The sequence below is a fragment of the Dermacentor andersoni genome, chromosome 11, assembly GCF_023375885.2.
Source record: "Dermacentor andersoni chromosome 11, qqDerAnde1_hic_scaffold, whole genome shotgun sequence".
NCBI lineage: Eukaryota > Metazoa > Arthropoda > Arachnida > Ixodida > Ixodidae > Dermacentor > Dermacentor andersoni.
In genome coordinates, this window is record NC_092824.1 from 111,164,612 (window position 1) to 111,182,363 (window position 17,752).

The 17,752-nt window shown below is 49.3% G+C and overlaps 1 protein-coding gene across 3 annotated transcripts in view; it reads right to left on the reverse strand.

Annotated features, from left to right (window-relative positions):
* The window catches only part of Klp31E (kinesin-like protein 31E), a 117,148-nt gene extending 104,260 nt beyond the window's left edge, over positions 1-12,888 (reverse strand). For 2 of the 3 annotated variants that reach the window (XM_050186344.3, XM_050186343.3), the window contains exon 1: positions 12,611-12,887. In XM_050186344.3, the coding sequence (XP_050042301.1) occupies positions 12,611-12,645 (35 nt within the window). In that variant the 5' untranslated portion in view covers positions 12,646-12,887. Of the gene's footprint in view, positions 1-12,610 lie in introns of all 3 variants that reach the window. The other variant, XM_050186345.3, reaches the window with a different exon arrangement.
* Positions 12,889-17,752: the final 4,864 nt, after the last annotated feature.

Sequence of the window (17,752 nt, forward strand, 5' to 3'; positions counted from 1 at the left end):
CTCGTATCACTTAAAATGCGTAACAAAGTCACCCGCTTTCGACCACTTTGCAAGAGCTATTTCAAACACTACGTAGTACTTCCCCTGCAGATTAACCAAGCAACGCTTATACCGTGCTGCATCTGATCTTCCGGTACGAGATCATCATCCTCGCCGTCGTCACCTAGTCTCAGCCATTTTTGCGTGACATCGACAGAAGTGGATAGAGCTGGCTTGTGGAATTCAGCTTGGTCGAGGTCATGCAAACGTGTGGGGATCGCTGGAGTCGAATCGCTAAACGATGCGAACAAAAGACGATGAAATACACCGTACGTTTACGCCGTTTAATTCTTATGCTTCAACATGTCAGAACAACTACTGCTCCGCTATAGCGCGTGGGCTGAGCGAGCGTACCGCCGAGGGAAATGAGACCACGCGCGCGTAACTGGTTAGAAGTTTAGTTACAACTGGTTTCAAACAACCCTACCTGCTTTTCAACAATTCAACAGAAGTCAATCTTTACAGGCAAAAATTGACTAGGCCCCAGAAGGGGCCGTCAAAAAGCAGTGACGTCACGGCGCACTGGATTTCACCACGGCGTCGCCACCAGTCTCGCGTTGGAGTTTGTTCTGGCTTGAGGCTCCTCTTACCGCAGCTTGCTTGTTGTTGTAGCGACGAAATTCACTAACACCTGAATCGGCTAGCGGCCCCGCACAAGCAGACGAACCGCGCACGCGTGACTCGCTCGTGCTGGAAGCTGCACGTGCAAACGCGTGTTACACTACGCACTCGAAACCGGTTGCTCGCGCAGCAGGTGTCTACTGCTCCGCTGAAGCGTCTCGGCAATGACAAGATGGATGGCGCCTGGTGTAGTCGCGACGACGCAGATTCGTCACACGTTCGCAGCCCACGTGACCACTGTACAGGGGGCACAATGGCGCGGGCAGACAACACGGAAACCAATAACGTCTCGTGCACATGTTTCATACACCCCACATTGAACAGACACTCGGCTAACGGTGAGCACAACCTCAAAACGGCGCATGCACAAAGACAAAAAAAGAAAGAAAAGTCGTTTTAGCGGCGAAACGCGAGTGTGCGTGTGCGATGCGAGCGCGATGCGGCGAAAACACGTGCCATTATTTCGTCGTTTTTTCCTCCAATACGCCGTTGTCCTCTTGAAGGGGGGGGGGCATGAACCTCCGCACGTTGTTTAAATATGTTTCTGCCTTGTATCATTATCCCCCCTCCAAAACGCATCATCCCGATGCGTAAAGCGACGAAATCGTTCGCAAGCTGTTGTCCATACTAAAGTGGTATAGGGCACAGAATAGATGTTTGGTAGAATATTCACTGCCTGTCATAATATGGCTTCAGTCTGACCACATGTACAGTTTCTGTGCGACGCCGGCATCGTGATGAGCTCATTTGTCCTTCGGGCGTAACTTCGTAGTTCAGGGGACTGATGCGGCGAAGCACTCGGTAAGGGCCGAAATAACGGCGCAAAAGCTTTTCGGACAGGCCGCGCGTCCGAACGGGAGTCCACACCCATACTCTGTCGCCTGGTGCATACTCGACTTCCCTTTGCCGCAGGTTGTATCGGTCCGCGTTGATGCGCTGCCTTTGTTGAATGCGATGTTGCGCCAGCTGACGTGCTTCTTCGGCCCTCTGTGTAAAGTCACTGATGTAAGGGTTCTGTTCTGTACTGTCGCTGACAGGCAGCATTGCATCCAAGGGTGTGGTAACTGTTCGACCAAAAACAAGCTGGAATGGCCTTACTTGAGTGGTCTCTTGCAATGCGGTATTGTAGGCAAATGTTGCATATGGTAGTACCTTGTCCCATGTACGGTGCAATGAGTCTACATAAATTGACAACATATCGGTCAGCGACCTGTCCAATCGCTCGGTTAGCCCATTTGAGTGAGGGTGATAGGCAGCTGTTTTCCTGTGGCTGGTATGAGTCAGTTTCATAATGGATTGCGTCAAATCGGCTGTCGGTCCATGATAATTGCAGGGGCATTGTGTCGTAATACCATCCTGGTGACAAAGAATTCAGCCACTTCAACGGCCGTTGCACTGATTAGAGATGATGTCTCGGCATATTGGGTTAGGTAATCCGTCGCTACTACAATCCATCGTTTCCCTGATGACGATGTCGGAAAGGGACCGAGCAAGTCCATTCCTACTTGTTCGAACGGGGCTCCTGGGGGTTCTATTGGTTGAAGGAGGCGTGCTGGTTTTGATGGAGGCGTTTTGCGTCTTTGGCAACCCCGACATCTTCATACATAAAGCTGTACTGAATTCAATACCTTTGGCCAGTAGTACTTAGCATGAATTCGGACGAACGTTCTGCTCACCCCGAGATGTCCTGCTGATGGGTCATCAGGACAAAATTCCAAAATTTCGGATCGCTTCCAAAATTTCGGATCGCAAAGCTCAAGAAACGACGAGTACAAATTTCTCTGTGCTTTGCGCGAAATTTCTTTTGTACAGAACGCCATTTCTGATCACATACGATGACAAGCCCCGGCAGAAAACTCGCGGAATATAGACGGAGTGTCCCTCGAGGTGCCTGATGAGTAGGAGAAACTCGGCGTTAGACTGTTGGTGTTTGGCCATCTCAGATGTTGTCACGGCTCCAAGAAACGGAAAATCGTGTCCATCTTTCACAGGAGCAGATTCGACCGGCGCACGCGATAAACAATCAGCGTCACTGTACTTGCGACCTGACTTGTACACGACCGTTACGTCGTATTCCTGCAGCCTCAGACTCCATCTAGCAAGTCGTCCAGAAGGATCTTTCAGGTTTGCAAGCCAGCACAATGAGTGATGGTCGTTGATTGCTCGGAACGGTCTACCGTATAAGTATGGTCGGAATTTTCCTAAGGCCCATATTACTGCGCGGCATTATTTTTCTGTGGCTGAATTGTTGGTTTCAGCCCTCGAAAGAGTGCGGCTAGCGTATGCAATCACTCTTTCCTCTCCGTTTTGCCACTGAACGAGGACGGCACCGAGTCCTAAATTGCTGGCGTCTGTGTGGATGTCTATTTCCGCTTCCTAATCAAAGTGCGCAAGGTCCGGGTGGTTTTGAAGTCGCCGTCGTAGCTCATTGAATGCACCTTGTTCACTTAGACGAAATGCATATCTTCTTTCGTTAATCGCGTTAACGGGTCGGCAATCTTCGAAAAATTTTTGACGAAACGCCTGTAGTAGGCACAAAGTCCTAGGAATCGCCAAACGGCCTTTTTATCGGTTGGTCTAAGAAACTTTTCTACTGCTGCGGTCTTCTCAGGGTCAGGACGGATGCCTTCGGAGCTAATCACATGGCCGAGGAAAAGGAGCTCGTGGAAGCCAAGGTGACATTTCTGCGGCTTTATCATCAGCCCTGCTGAACTAATAGCTTTGAGCACAGTCCTTAGTCGTTCCACATGCTGAGCAAAGGTGGTAGAAAAAATCACGACATCATCAAGATAAACCAGACAGGACTGCCACTTTAACCCGGAGAGCACAGTGTCCATCATCCGCTGAAAGGTGGTAGGTGCGGAACAGAGGCAGAACGGAAGTACCTTGAATTCGTATAGTCCGTCTGTTGTGAGGAATGCTGTCTTCTCAGGACCTCGTTCATCCACTTCTATTTGCCAGTATCCGCTTTTGAGGACGAGAGAGGAAAAGAATTTCGCATCCCGTAGTCTATCGAGGGTGTCATCGATCCTCGGAAGTGGATAGACATCCCGCTTTGTGACGACATTTAGCTTTCGATAATTAACGCAGAAGCGCAAGGTCAGATCCTTTTTCTTTACCAGCACCACAGGCGAAGCCCACGGGCTAGTCGATGGTTTAATTACGTCGTTTCTAAGCATTTCTTCGATTTGTTTGCTGATGATCTCTCTACGGGCTGTCCAGAGGGCCTGCGACAGGGCGGAGGACCACGATCTTCCGACCCCGACGTGGGTGCAGCCCGCGACGGCTACGGGAACTCACTAAAAAGGGAGGTACCCTAACGCCGGTTCCTCATGACCATTAATAAAGTTCTTTGTCTGTCTGTGTCTGTCTGTCTGTGTCTGTCTGTCCGTGTCTGTCTGTCCGTGTCTGTCTGTCCGTGTCTGTCTGTCCGTGTCTGTCTGTCCGTGTCTGTCTGTCCGTGTCTGTCTGTCCGTGTCTGTCTGTCCGTGTCTGTCTGTCCGTGTCTGTCTGTCCGTGTCTGTCTGTCCGTGTCTGTCTGTCCGTGTCTGTCTGTCCGTGTCTGTCTGTCCGTGTCTGTCTGTCCGTGTCTGTCTGTCCGTGTCTGTCTGTCCCTGTCTGTCTGTCCCTGTCTGTCTGTCCCTGTCTGTCTGTCCCTGTCTGTCTGTCCCTGTCTGTCTGTCCCTGTCTGTCCCTGTCTGTCTGTCCCTGTCTGTCTGTCCCTGTCTGTCCCTGTCCGTGTGTCTGTCTGTCCGTGTGTCTGTCTGTCCGTGTGTCTGTCTGTCCGTGTGTCTGTCTGTCCGTGTGTCTGTCTGTCTGTGTGTCTGTCTGTCTGTGTGTCTGTCTGTCTGTGTGTCTGTCTGTCTGTGTGTCTGTCTGTCTGTGTGTCTGTCTGTCTGTGTGTCTGTCTGTCTGTCCTTCGGTGATACTCGGTAGGGATGCTGGCAAATAGGAGTCACAGCTTCGTCGACAATGATACGGTGTTTGGCGGTAGATGTTCTCTGGACTTTCGATGTCGTTGAGAAACACGAGGCGAATTCTCGTACAAAGTTCTCTATTTGCTGTTTCTGGCTCGGTGATGGTGCTGCTTCGATGTTGACGGATGCAAGTATGGAGTCTACGTTGTCAGAATCCAGTAGTGCAGCATCGTAAGGGCTCAATTCCGTAATCTGTTCTTAATCGTTAAGGCGGGAAATGACGGTTCCCGTCGCAACATGCTGGACTTCATTTCCAAAATTAGTCAGGAAGACATTCGAACACTCGTCACGCAGCCGAACAAGACCCCTTGCCATACAGATCCCATTTTCGAGTAAGAGCCCAGTGTTACTGTCTGCCATTCCTTCATATTCGCTGAATACGGTGCTTCTTACGGCGACAGCTAGGTTGGATCTTGGGGGTATCGTGACGTCGTCGTCTATAATCTGAAGCGCATCAAATTGTTCTTCACACTCGAACGTCACGATGGCGTGCTTCGTTGAGAACGACACACAGGATTGCTGCAAGTTGATTACTGCAGCGTTTGGCTGCAAAAAGACCATTCCAATAATTAAATCCCTTGAGCATTCTGACAGGACAATGAAACTGGCGACGCATGTGAAGCCGCGTATTCCGATTCTAGAAGTGTACCTGCCCATCGAGTTGATAAGGTTTCCTCCGGCGGTTGGAATTTGCGGTCCTCTCCAAGGAGTCAGCACTTTTTTCACTCTTCTGGCAAGTACTTTACACATAACGGAATGGTCTACGCCTCTCTACTAAAGCAGTAATTTCGCCGCCGTCTATAAACACACAAATCGGAAGCAACGTCACTCTTTCCGCAACTGCTCTCGCGTCCGTCGTTATATTTCAGATTCAGCGCTGGAGGCTCTGTTCTTGCGTCGACAGCAGCCTCACCTCCACAGGTCGCCGGTATTAGATTTCCCGACGTGGGCTTTAGGGGCATCGCCTTGGGGAGCTTGAGGATGGACGCGGGCTCGGTGATCGATACCTCAGCGGAACTGTTGACCGAGGTTGATGTTGCTGTGAAGTCTGCGGGCTTTGGCGCGTTGACAAATACTCCTGGATTTCAAAAGGGCGTTCACCGTTTTTGGGCAAGGAGAGTTTACGGAAAACCCCCCAAGTCCCGCTCTGCGCATTTTGCACATCCTGTAGAGATGACCAGCTTCGCCGCAGTGGCAGCACAGTGGGATTCTATCAGGAGTGCGCCATATGTCAGCTTTCCGGAATTTCGTCTCCGGCGGAGACGGCAAGAACCGAGGTTCGGGTACAGGCGTAGCTGCCTTGACGAAAGTACGTCCTGTGGACCCTCGAATACCTCGGCGTACGATACCGTCGGCCGTACCGGTGACGACGCTTGGGGCTGTGCTTGCGGGTGCTGTTCGCAGACTGCTTGTCTCACTTCTTCGCGAACCACTTCTGCGAACGAAGAGACCGCTGTGGGGCCGTTGTTCAGCCGCTGCCTCTGGAGCTCTTCTCGAACCACAGATCTTACGAGTTCTCGTAAGACCTCGACGCTGTTCCCGAACATTGCCGACATCGCATCCATAGAGGCGACGTTCATATCGCGGTTGTAGAGTCTCGCTCGCTGTTGAATTGTCTTTTCCATAGTTGTAGCCTCGGAGCGGAATTCGGCGACGGTGCGTGGAGGGCTGCGAACCAAACCGGCAAGAAGCTCCTGCTTCACACCGCGCATCAGGTGTCAAAGCTTCTTGTCCTCGCTCATGTGCGGATCAGCCCGGCGGAATAAGCGGGACGTATCTTCGAGATACATTGCCACGCTTTTGTTGTTTCGTTGGCTTCTTGCTTGCAAAGCGGCTTCAGCTCTTTCCCGGCGGCCTGCGCTCGGATACGTGGCCAACAGCTCTCGTAGGAAGTCATGCCACGACCGGAGGACAGCTTCATAGTTTTCAAACTGCGTTCGCGCACAGTCTTGCAACGCGAAGTAAACATTGCGGAGCTTCCGGTTTTCGTCCTATCCATTGTAGTCCGCGACGCGCTCGAAGCCTTCCAACCAGTCTTCGGCGTCTTCGAAGGTGTCGCCGTGAAAAGGCTCGGGCGTCCGCGGCTGATCAACAACGATGCGGGTTGAGGCTGTCTGCGACGTCATTTCAGTATTGTCTGCTGCTGCTATTATAGTTTGCTCTGGCAAAAGAGGAAACTCAGGCGGCTCAACACGTAGGCGACGGCTCGTGCGCTGGTGGACAGGCGTGAGCTCGTTGGATCTGAGATGGCGTGGCTCCGGGCTGCTTTCTCCAACTCGAATTGGGCTGGAAATCATTACCCAGCACACCTCCGCCAGAATTGTAACGAACAGCTAAGGGAGTCCAGACAACTATTCATTGTGTGCTAACTTGTGCCCTGGGGGTAAATAAAAGGGACTGCCGCGTTCTAAACAGGAGATCAGGAATGACCTCTCTCGAGCGTCGCTTCACCTCTTCTTGTAGACGCCGACAACGGCCACCTACGATGCGAGTGCGTGCGGCGAAAACACGTGCCATTATTTCGTCGTTTCTTCCTCCAATACGCCGTTGTCCTCTTGCGGGGCGCACGAAGCTGCGCGCGTTGTTTAATATGTTTCTGCCTCGTATCAATATTGTTATTTTACCTGTTCTGGCACAGTAAAAGGTCACGAAACTTGCGAAGTTCAGATTTTGACTGCTTTAGAAAACAGTATAGTCAAAGGAGGAGGCCTGAGCTGACGCAGTCACAATCCATGACGTGACGGAGAGTTTGTAAACTTTCGTGCCTCAGACGTGCTGGGTTCATCGACACGTCTCTGGTATAAAAAGAAAGGCCATTGAACGGGCTCAGCTCGTCAACGGTACTTGGTATTTTCTAGCCATTGACTAGCCTATAGTTTCCCCTCAGCGCTTAGCCCGGTGCTTCTCGTAGATGGCAACACAGAGTCCGTGAGACAGCGCAGCAGAAAATTTATCCTTTCCGAGGAAGTAAACACGTTCGAAACTCGGATCTTTGAAAATAGTTCGACCAATTTTGGCCAGAATTGTGGATACAGCGTGGCACGGAAGGGGCTAAATCCGGCGTCGCTTCTCGTGTTGTTCTTGCGTTTTTCTGGGTTTACAAAGCATGCTGACACGATTAAAGTATTTATTTATTTTAGAGAGCGAGGGGGGATGGAAATGTCGAGGGCTATCATTGAGGTATTATAAGGACTGACAAAGCAATACAGCTCAAATTGATTTTTAATGCGTATTTTCACGTTCTGTGTATTGTCTCTGTACGCTTTCTTCGCTTTAATTCAAAATTCTACTCCTGTTCCAGCACCATCGAGAATGGGACGACAAAACTGAATTTAAGCGCGCAGTGTGCCGCCTATAACCAAATTCTAGCTCACGAAACACCGACGTACCAATCGTAACAATCGGCCACGTTCTCGCGCTATACGGACATCCAGCTCATTCTTAAATAATTTACGACGCCTTCGAATAAACGTTAGCGATGCCTCTGAAATGGGCAATGTAACAGACCTTATCGGCGGTCAGCGAAACCGACGAAAACGCCTCGTCGAGTGTGGGGCGTACATAGCATTATGGACTATCAGTATAAGTGAAACACCTGCGTCAGACGCGTGCTGTAATTTTTTAGTGCTTTCTTTAACGATGTAGCCCTTGATATGTCCTACGCTTCCGGGCCCCGGCAACTATACATGACGTTTGCGCAAGAAGAAAGACGACGGTGTGTGCAACTGGTTGTAATCGAATAAAACACTTGCATCTGTACCGTGTTGGTGCATACGTGGTAAGTCATCTTGCGCTGCGAATTTCTGTATATGGCTACACAAAGACAGTCACTGTCACAACGTGCGCTATGCTGTTAGCGTTGATTTCAACTTATCCGGCCATCACATTGGCACACAACACTCTTGACGATTCGACAGAGGCCTCCGACATCGCAAGGGCGCGTCCCTTGATCTCGTAGGCCATGATTCTACATCAGTTTCTATATACAAGAAAAACAAAACAAAAAAACAGAGGGAACTCTTGCGGTAGTGTCTAGGGGAGCTGCAACTGCAGTCAACATGGGAATCATATGCTAGTGGCTAAAATGGGAATAAGAGGTAGTATATGAATTTGCATAAACTGACCTCGCTACAAACGGCTTTCTTCGCAAATTGATCATTTTCGACAAAACATTGCCTTAAGTACAACAACGCGGAATGAGTATGCATGTGCGCAGATTTTTCGCCCTGCTGTGTTTGGAAAAATACGGTTGCTTTGAAATTTAGAAAGAAACAGTAATAAGCAACACCGAGAACGTCTGAAGCGACAAGCAAGAACGAATTAATTCATGCAATACAAATCATTTTCAACGTGACTTTCAAATAACAAGTATACAATCGAGAGTTCCGAGACAATCTGAAATTTCTGTTGTTTCCTACGAAAATTACTGCTACACCACGGGAATGAAGTGGAAGTACATTGCTTCGTGTTATCTTCGTGCTCATGGCTTCAGATGTTCTTGCGATCTTACTTATGTTTTAATTGGGGTTTGACGAAACTTCGTCTGGTCAGGTAAGACGAGGATGAAGTTCCAGGGCTTTTTTCCGTGGCTTGGCCAGTGACTGCAATATCTTCATCGGGTGTCAGTTTTCAAAATTTCCGAGCAAACAAAATTTCGTAAGCACAGCAAGGCAACAGGTATTTGCGCACATAATGATAGCGAATCGTCGCACGTATAACCCAATATTTTCCTGAGTTCGCAATGCCGTTGAGGACAGAACAACGAAGTTTAGGCAAATCCATGCTTAACTATAAGCTGTCCTCCCTCCCCTTGTCCCGGCGGCGGGGCAATTCAGGTGCCCGCGCAAACAAGACACAACTACGATGGACGAAGTCTTTTCTTGCGACATGCCAAATAATGACAGTAAATTCATGTAATACATATCATTCGCACGCTATAGAAGGAGGAGAAAGAAAAGACTGTCCTTCACACACAAAAAAAAGTAAAAAACGCGAGTCGGCAGCTTCGTCTTCTTGGCTGCGATCCTCGACATTTGGGGAGGGGGGAGGGTTGTACTTAGTCCAGAGTTCTAAGGTTTTTTTTTTTTTTTTTTGCATTCTACAGTTTCCTGTATTCATGCCGACTGAACCACCACAATTCCTCCACCGTAGAGAATACAGCGCCGGAGTTCCCTCTAGCAGTTTTTTGTAGTAAGCTAAACGCAATTCGACATAAGCAGCTAAAGAAAAATGTAAACAAACACGAATACGTGCTCCTTCCTGTCCGTCTTGCGGGTGGATCGCGCTACGCGCTGTTGGCCCCGTTATCGCGAAGGCCTATTGCTGGTCCCGTTGATGGCGTTGATGTCGCCGCCCGGCGAGCAGGTGAGCGTGTATGCGTGGCACATTCGCATCGTACCTGCACGTTTGCGCAAAGCGAGCGGCATCTCGCTTTCCTCCACGCTCAAACCCTCCCCACCCCCACCTTTTTCCTGCAAAACTAATGTTAATGTATGTCGCCGCCGCTCCCACCAAAGAACGCAGTCGTCTTTTCTCTTTTTTTTGTCCAATCCTTTCCGTTTCACCGCAGGAGACACGCGGGCAGGTGCCCCTCTACGAGGAACCAAACCGAGAAGAGACAAACCACAGTGCGTAAAGGATCGTCGCAGTTATGAAAAGCAACTGCTGTTGTAGGGCGCATGCGAATTCCCGGGAGCAGAGGAAAAAAAGCCAAGAAGAAAAAAAAGAAAGAAAATAAAGCTATTGCGGTTATGTGAATATGAATAGCCAAAAGGGCGCGACAGAAATCCGCCCGTACACCATATCTTCGCAAGCAACACAACGTGGCACTAAAGCATCCCTGCCCCATATTTAAGGATAAACAACTAAGCCTCAACGGGCACCATAAGAATCCATGCCGTCAGGGCGATTTAGTGCGGGAAATTCAATGCGGCGTCGCCACCAGTCTTTGGTTTTTGCGGCTTTTCTGGCTTACCAGGCCTCTTCTGATGGTAGAAGTCGCTTCATTGATCTGTAGAAGGATAATTCACTAACACATGTGACATCATTTTTGTGTAGCTACACTGTAAACGAGCGATCACGTGGGCGGCTCCCTTCAACGGCTTGCTATCGTGGTATGCCACATTCTGAGAAGCAGGTTTGTACGTACTATCAGCATAAAATTCCAACATGAGCAATTCCGAAACTACTCTAAGCTGCATGCTGTCGACTCATCATCCTACAAAAATTTCAGCAGCCAATTTTCCTCCCGACGCTTCCAGGATTGTCACTTTATTGCACACATTTCCCGCCTACGGTAATACATTCTCGGCCACCCACAAGCTTGATAATCGGCTATATGAACTCCTGGCTACAGCGCAGTTTATTTCGTCGTATTCCACATTCTAGAGACCGACAGTATAATTGCGCTACGATATGAGCACCTATCAATCAAAGATACGCGATACGTCGAAGTGCGTCACGCGAGGGGATTACTGCCTTATCGACAGAAATCGCACGAAGCCAATTTGTTTGGCGCATTGGTGTGGAAACCACTCTCAGCGCCAAGCGAGCGCTTTATCTGGTCCCCTTCGGTCTCTGATAACAAATCAACGTCAACGCCGATTGATGCGCAAACAAATGCGCTCGCTCTAGTGTACACAACACTACCGCACTAGAAAAAACACAGACAAGGGAGGCCGCACAAGGAATGGGGACACAACGCGAGCATGTTTCGTAGCTCCCCTCGTAACTAATTGTGATTTTTTTTTCGTCATTTTCCCCCTTACCTAACTAAAACGAAAGCGGCAGCGGTGGCGCAATGGTAGTGCAAACAAAGGACGAACGCGCTCCGTGAGGTGTGTCGAGCGAGCAGGTCGTCTGCTCTTTTTCCGACACCGCGCTGCGCCGTGTGTCGTACGAGAGTGCGATAAACCCGACAGCGTAATAACGGCGGGTCGGGCCGGTGCCCGCACCTTTCCCACCAAACCCAGATTCACGCTCCGCCGACCTCCGGCGGGGCCGTGCTCGCAAAGGCCGGATAACAAATAGGTGACCCTCGGAGGCGGCAAGTAAACACAAACGACAAATACGAGAGCCGCAGACGTGCTACAAGGCAAAATGCAAGGCACAAGATTGCCCCCAGGGATAACACGCCATTTGAGCATCTAGGCAAGCAAGAAGAAACTCCCGCAACGTTTCACAAAAGGAAGCTATTGTCCGCGCGTGTAGAGGCCCCCTCGACGCCAGCGGACAACAATTGAAAGCTGCTTGCGATGCGGGCTGCCAGCTAGCTCGTGTTTCGTGGTCGCATATAATACGCTAGCCGCAACAATTATACGCGCAAAGGTCGCGTCCGGCTACTCTAAAACACCAACAGCACTAAGCAAAGCACCAGTATCCCTTTCACGTCCATGCAAATGCGAGCAGCAGAGTTCCGAGTATCAAAACAGCCGCGGTACGCATCACGTTACTAAAGGCGAAATATAAATGGAAGAGTTCCTTTAGATCAAGCTGGAACTCGGCCGCTGCGCTAGCTGTTACCAAGTGGCATAGCCAGGCAGTGGCACAAGTGCAGTTAAATACTGACGTTAGTAAATATTGCACTCCCCCCCCCCCTCGCCTCACCTGCTCGTCCCCGGTCAAGTGTGTGCGCGAAAAAATTTCTCCCTACGCCACTGGCTCTACCCGCTCCTGCTATTAGTCCTTGAGTCTTTCGGCGGCGTGGGTTGGTTTCGATTCCAGCCAGCCTACAAGCGCCAACCTACGCGGAAAACGGCTCTCGCGCAAATTGACGCACGTACTATGAAGGTGACGGTCTCTCCCCTTTTAAAGTCATGAACTGAGGTTCGCTTCGCCGCAACGGTGGCTAAAATTCGGCTCTGCATAACGGACGACGTTCGGACAAGAAGAGACGGCGGGCTTCCATCAAACACGCTGCGCCCGAGATTCGCCGAAGCGAACTGTCAGGTGCTAACGGAAGGCGAAGAGCTTACCGGACGGCCACCCGAACGCTCGTGTCGTCGCCCATTATGCCGGTGGAAGCGAGCCCGTGGCGACAGCCTTGGTCAGCGCCGTAGAAGTCCTCTCATCTCTGCAGCATCCCAATGGTCGTCTGCGCGGCTTCGGCCTTTGGACCGAACGGGAGCCCGTGAAAGCACACAACACAGCGCGAGCTTTTCCGCCTGTCGGTTCAGCGCAGCAGCGCGACGGAACCGACGCTAAAACTGAAAACCACCGCCGGCTCGCAACTTGCAACCAACTGATCTTTTTCTTTTCCCTTTTTCCCCCTCGCCTTCCAATCACGTGACACGCGTTCAGGTTCTGGCGCAGCGCGCGACATGTGGCGCTCTCTCCCGTCTGATAAACACAACGTGTCGTGTGCCAGTGCGCGCAATCTCGGAGGCCCAAGTTAGCAAAGCCTCCGAGGTCAATGTCGAAAGCATTTTGGAAGTTATGTGTAAGTAGTGTGCAAACCGCATGGGGTCTTTTTAGTGGCGCTATCGCATGCAAAAATTGCCAGGGAATGACTCGTCACATGGTAACAGAATTATCGGTGGTGTCTAATTAGGTGGCGTTCAATTTCATGCCTCATAAGGGGGCGCCCTCTTATTTACCGTGCGGGTCTTAAAGGTTATACTTTCTATTGTCAAATGCGCCGAGTGCGACATCAAGAGTCGAAATAAGTCATAGACGTCACGTTTTGGACGCCTAAAACCTGACGTCCGTGACGTGTTTTTGGCTCCCACAGTCCCATCTGGCACATTCAACATGCAAAAGCATAGCCTTTAAGATCTGCGTTTTAAATATAGAGGGCGTCATTCTATGGGTTCAGGATATCTGTCCAGCAGTCAATTTAGGCACCAATGAACTTCTTGAAACTCTTGGATTGAGCGAGAGCAGGAGGAAAGTAAACATTTCCGCAAGAAAGATGAGCAAGAGGCGATTGGAAGATTGGCGGAAGTAGAAAAACGACAAAAAGTGAAGTCGTACAAAAATAATGTTCACAATACGGACTTAGAAACTTTTGTTATGGGAATTCATCGTTGGTTTTTTGTTTTAGACATAGGTAGGACATTAGGCAATAAAATAACAAGGGCGTGGTGGCGCAACCCACTAACCTATTCTAAGGGGGACGCTCATAACATCCATCCACCCATTCATCCATCCATCTATCCAGAATTTGAACAGCGTGGAAAAACATATGCAGATCTTGAAGGCTATGTTTTGCTGGTTGCATGCGGCGGGACTTTCAAAATATGATGCTATGCGACTTCTGAAATCTGCCGAATGCAAAATCATTGTCCTTGAAATTGGTTCGAATTTCTGAGGGCGATATCAAGGACGTCATATAAAGCTTCTGGAGTGGCAGTCCCAGTAGCCGCCTACGGGAGCGAGTGAAGCCGCCAGCGGCCATATTTCTAGAGGCAAAAGAGCGCATCTCTAGCACAGGAGGTCGCGGTATACGCGCGGCGCTCGCTTTGATTACGGTTCCCCGACGAAGAATTAAAAAAAGACACCCCTTTAGGAAGTATATCAGTCCGAACTTGCGTGCTGCTGTTGTCGACAAAATAATATTGCTGCGTCGATTTATTTCCGCAGGTTTTGAGAAAAGATATCAGCGGGACGCTTCGTCAATCGCGCTTCCTCCCTTCGTTAAATTATGCACAGTCCCTCTATATTACTTTGTGTGGCGCGAGTGCGCAATGAACATTTCATCTCTGCTTATCCGCTAATTGACGTGAAAGATACAATAGGCGCTGTTATACGGCGCGCCAAGTGAACGCTCTTCGAAGTCGTGCGGTGCATCGCCGCGCAACCCGCGTAGCCGTGTTCGCTTGTGGCGCAGGCCTTTCTGAAGTGATGTTTGTCCAATAGCCTTGGTGGATGCTATGGACGACGACGCCGTTCTAGCCGAGAGGGATAAATACGTCAGAGCTCGCCGTTCCACGTTATTTTGCCCCGGCAGTTCGAAGTAACGATGAGTAAAGACTGGCGGGCATCTCCATTTTCGCGTCGAGTCCCGTTTGTATAGTAACAATTCCTGTTGGAATTATTACTATATATATATATATATATATATATATATATATATATATATATATATATATATATATATATATATATATATATATATAACTCTCACTTGTACGAACGTCGGGTTATCGAATATTTCAGAATAACGAACTTTTTAAAAATCCCCGGCAGTTTTCTTACAGATTCTATGCAAAAATGTTTCACTTAAATGAATTTCGGAACAGTCAATATTTCAGTTTAACGAACTCGCTCAGAGGACCAACGCTTGCACTGCACTGCAGGCGCAACCGATGCCCGCCCTCATCAAACCGCCGCTCCAGCGGCAATGTAACGTCGCTGGTGCTACAGCGCCCCTGGGGCAAAGCGGCGGCGCGGAAAACGAACGACAACGAGACATGGCCTCCAAGATCGCCGGCACAAAACGAGCAAGCATGCAATCTCGGAGGCCATGAACAAAGTAACATCGCTGGTGCTTACAACCCCGCCAAAGCAAAGCGGCGATCTCTCATACCACAAACCACATGGTGCGTTTTTTCCCGACCGGCTAATCGTGCCATATTCGTCGTCTCTTTCTTTCCAGTCTCGTCGGTTCCGCGTGTGCACACAAACGACCCACGTGGTGTGTTTTTCATTGATATGTACAAATTCCATTTCACACATTTTTAACACTATGGATGCCATGTCTTTTACTCCATGAATTGCACTTCAAAGTTTTGACTCTGTATGCCATGTCTTATGTTGGTCTAGTGAATATTAAGTTTAGTGAACTTTCAGTTAAGTGAACTATTTTTTTCGGTCCCTTCAAGTTCACTGTATATATATATATATATATATATATATATATATATATATATATCCACGTGATCCTGCGTCAGTCGTGATCTACTCTCACCATATGCATGTCTGGCATGACCATGAGTTTATATCATCATGTGACATGCTTTTAAGACATTCGTGACACCGGAGCATTTCCCAAAATGTTATCGACCGATACAGTTCGAGCACACAAGCCACTGACCCTCAGGCAAGATTACCTTCATGGAAGTAAGACATTCTTGAGAACTTGACATCTTTACACGAATTAAAAAAAAAAAAAATTCAGTACCATTCCAATCTGTGAAGGTGGATGGCCGGCGAAGCTGTTTATCATCATCATCAGCAGCAGCAGCCTATTTATGTCCACTGCCGGGCGAAGGCCTCTCCCTGCGATCTCCAATTACCCCCCTGTCCTGCGCCAACCGATTCCAACTAGCACCTGCAAATTTCCTAGTTTCGTCGCACCATATATAAGGCCTCTCCCTGCGATATCCAATTAGCCCTGTTCTGCGCCAATCGATTCCAACTAGCGCCCGCGAATTTCCGAATTTAATCGCTCCACCTAGTCTTCTGCCGTCCTCTACTGCGCTTCCCTTCTCTTGGAACCCATTCTGTCACCCTATGATCCAACGGTTATCTAATCTGCGCATTACATGACCTGCCCAGCGCCATTTTTTCTCTTAATGTCTATTAGAATATCGTCTACACCCGTTTGTTCTCTGATCCAAACAACTCTTTCTGTCTCTTAAAGTTATGCCTAGCATTCTTCATTCCATCGATCTTTGCTTCTTTGTCAGTCTCCAAGTCTCTGCGCCGTATGTCAGCACCAGTAAAATGCCCTGATTGTATGCTTTCCTTTTCAATGATAACGGTAAACTCCCAGTTAGGAGCTCACGATGTCTGCCGTATGCGATCCCCCATTTTTATTCTTCTGTGAATTTCCTTCTCATGGTCAGGGTTCCCTGTGATTAGTTGACCTAGGTAAACGTACTCCTCCACAGATTCTAGCTAGAGGCTGACTTGCGATCTTGAACTCTTGTTCCCTTGCCAGGTTATTTATCATTACCTTTGTCTTCTGCATATTAGTCTTCAGTCCCACTCTTACACTCTCCCTGTTAAGGTCTTCAATCATTTATTGCAACTCGTCCGCAGGATTGCTGAATAAAACAATGTCATCGGCAAACCGAAGGTTGCTGAGGTATTCGCCGTCGATCCCTACTCCTAAACCTTCCCAGTTTAATAGCTTGAATACTTCTTCCAATCACGCAGTGAATAGCATTGGAGAGATTGCGTCTCCTTGTCTGACCCCTTTCTTTATAGGTATCTTCCTACTTTTCTTGTGTAGAATTAAGGTGGCTGTGGAAACTCTGTAGGTATTTTCCAGGGTATTTACGTAAGCGGTCTGTACTCCTTTATTACGCAATGCCTCTGTGACTGTTGGTATCTCTACTGAATCAAATGCTTTTTCGTAATCTATGAAAGCCATATAGAGAGGCTTATTGTACTCTGCGGGTTTCTCCATAACCTGATTAATGACATGGATGTGATCCATTGTAGAGTAACATTTCCTGAAGCCAGCCTGCTCCCTTGGTTGACTAAGCTGTTTATGGGGGCTCCTTAATGGCAAACTGTCAATTGCCGTGCGTCAAACGCCGTATGGACATATTTGGAAGGCGAGGCGCGACTATTCGCTCCTCCACGATTTTGAGCCTCGGAAGATGATGAGGCACTGGGGGGTATACATACCCATGCATTGTTGCAAAACGCGGCACGACACCTTTTACTAACGAATCCCGGCACGTGGAACAGATACGCACCTCGCTGCACTCCGAGGGCACACGCTGATTTATCGTAGCCAAGGCGATTGTGCGTTATAGCCGACGTCCCGCAGTGCAATAATGATTGTGAGGCCCCTCGAAAACCACAGGAGGTCGCACACAACAAAGGCCGCACAAAATTGGTTCCCCACAAACTCGATCTGAAACCTGGCCGTCGCTCCTTTGAAACGTTCCAAGCGTTTTTTCCTTCGTGTCGGCGCCTCTGTACCGATGCCGACAATCTGCCGGTCGGCGGAGAGCTCGGCCCCGGTACAGTGTGACAGAGGAGCCGACACGAAGGAAAATATCGCTGTCACCGACAGTCGGCAGACCGAAGTCTGCGTCGCGTCAGCCTATAGAGTGAGTGAGCCTTTTACGGGGCCGCCCCCACGGGAGAGCGGAAGGAAAGGAAAGGAGATACGGAAGGGCTTGGAACGCCGACAAAGAGAGGTCGGCGCGAACGTAGAC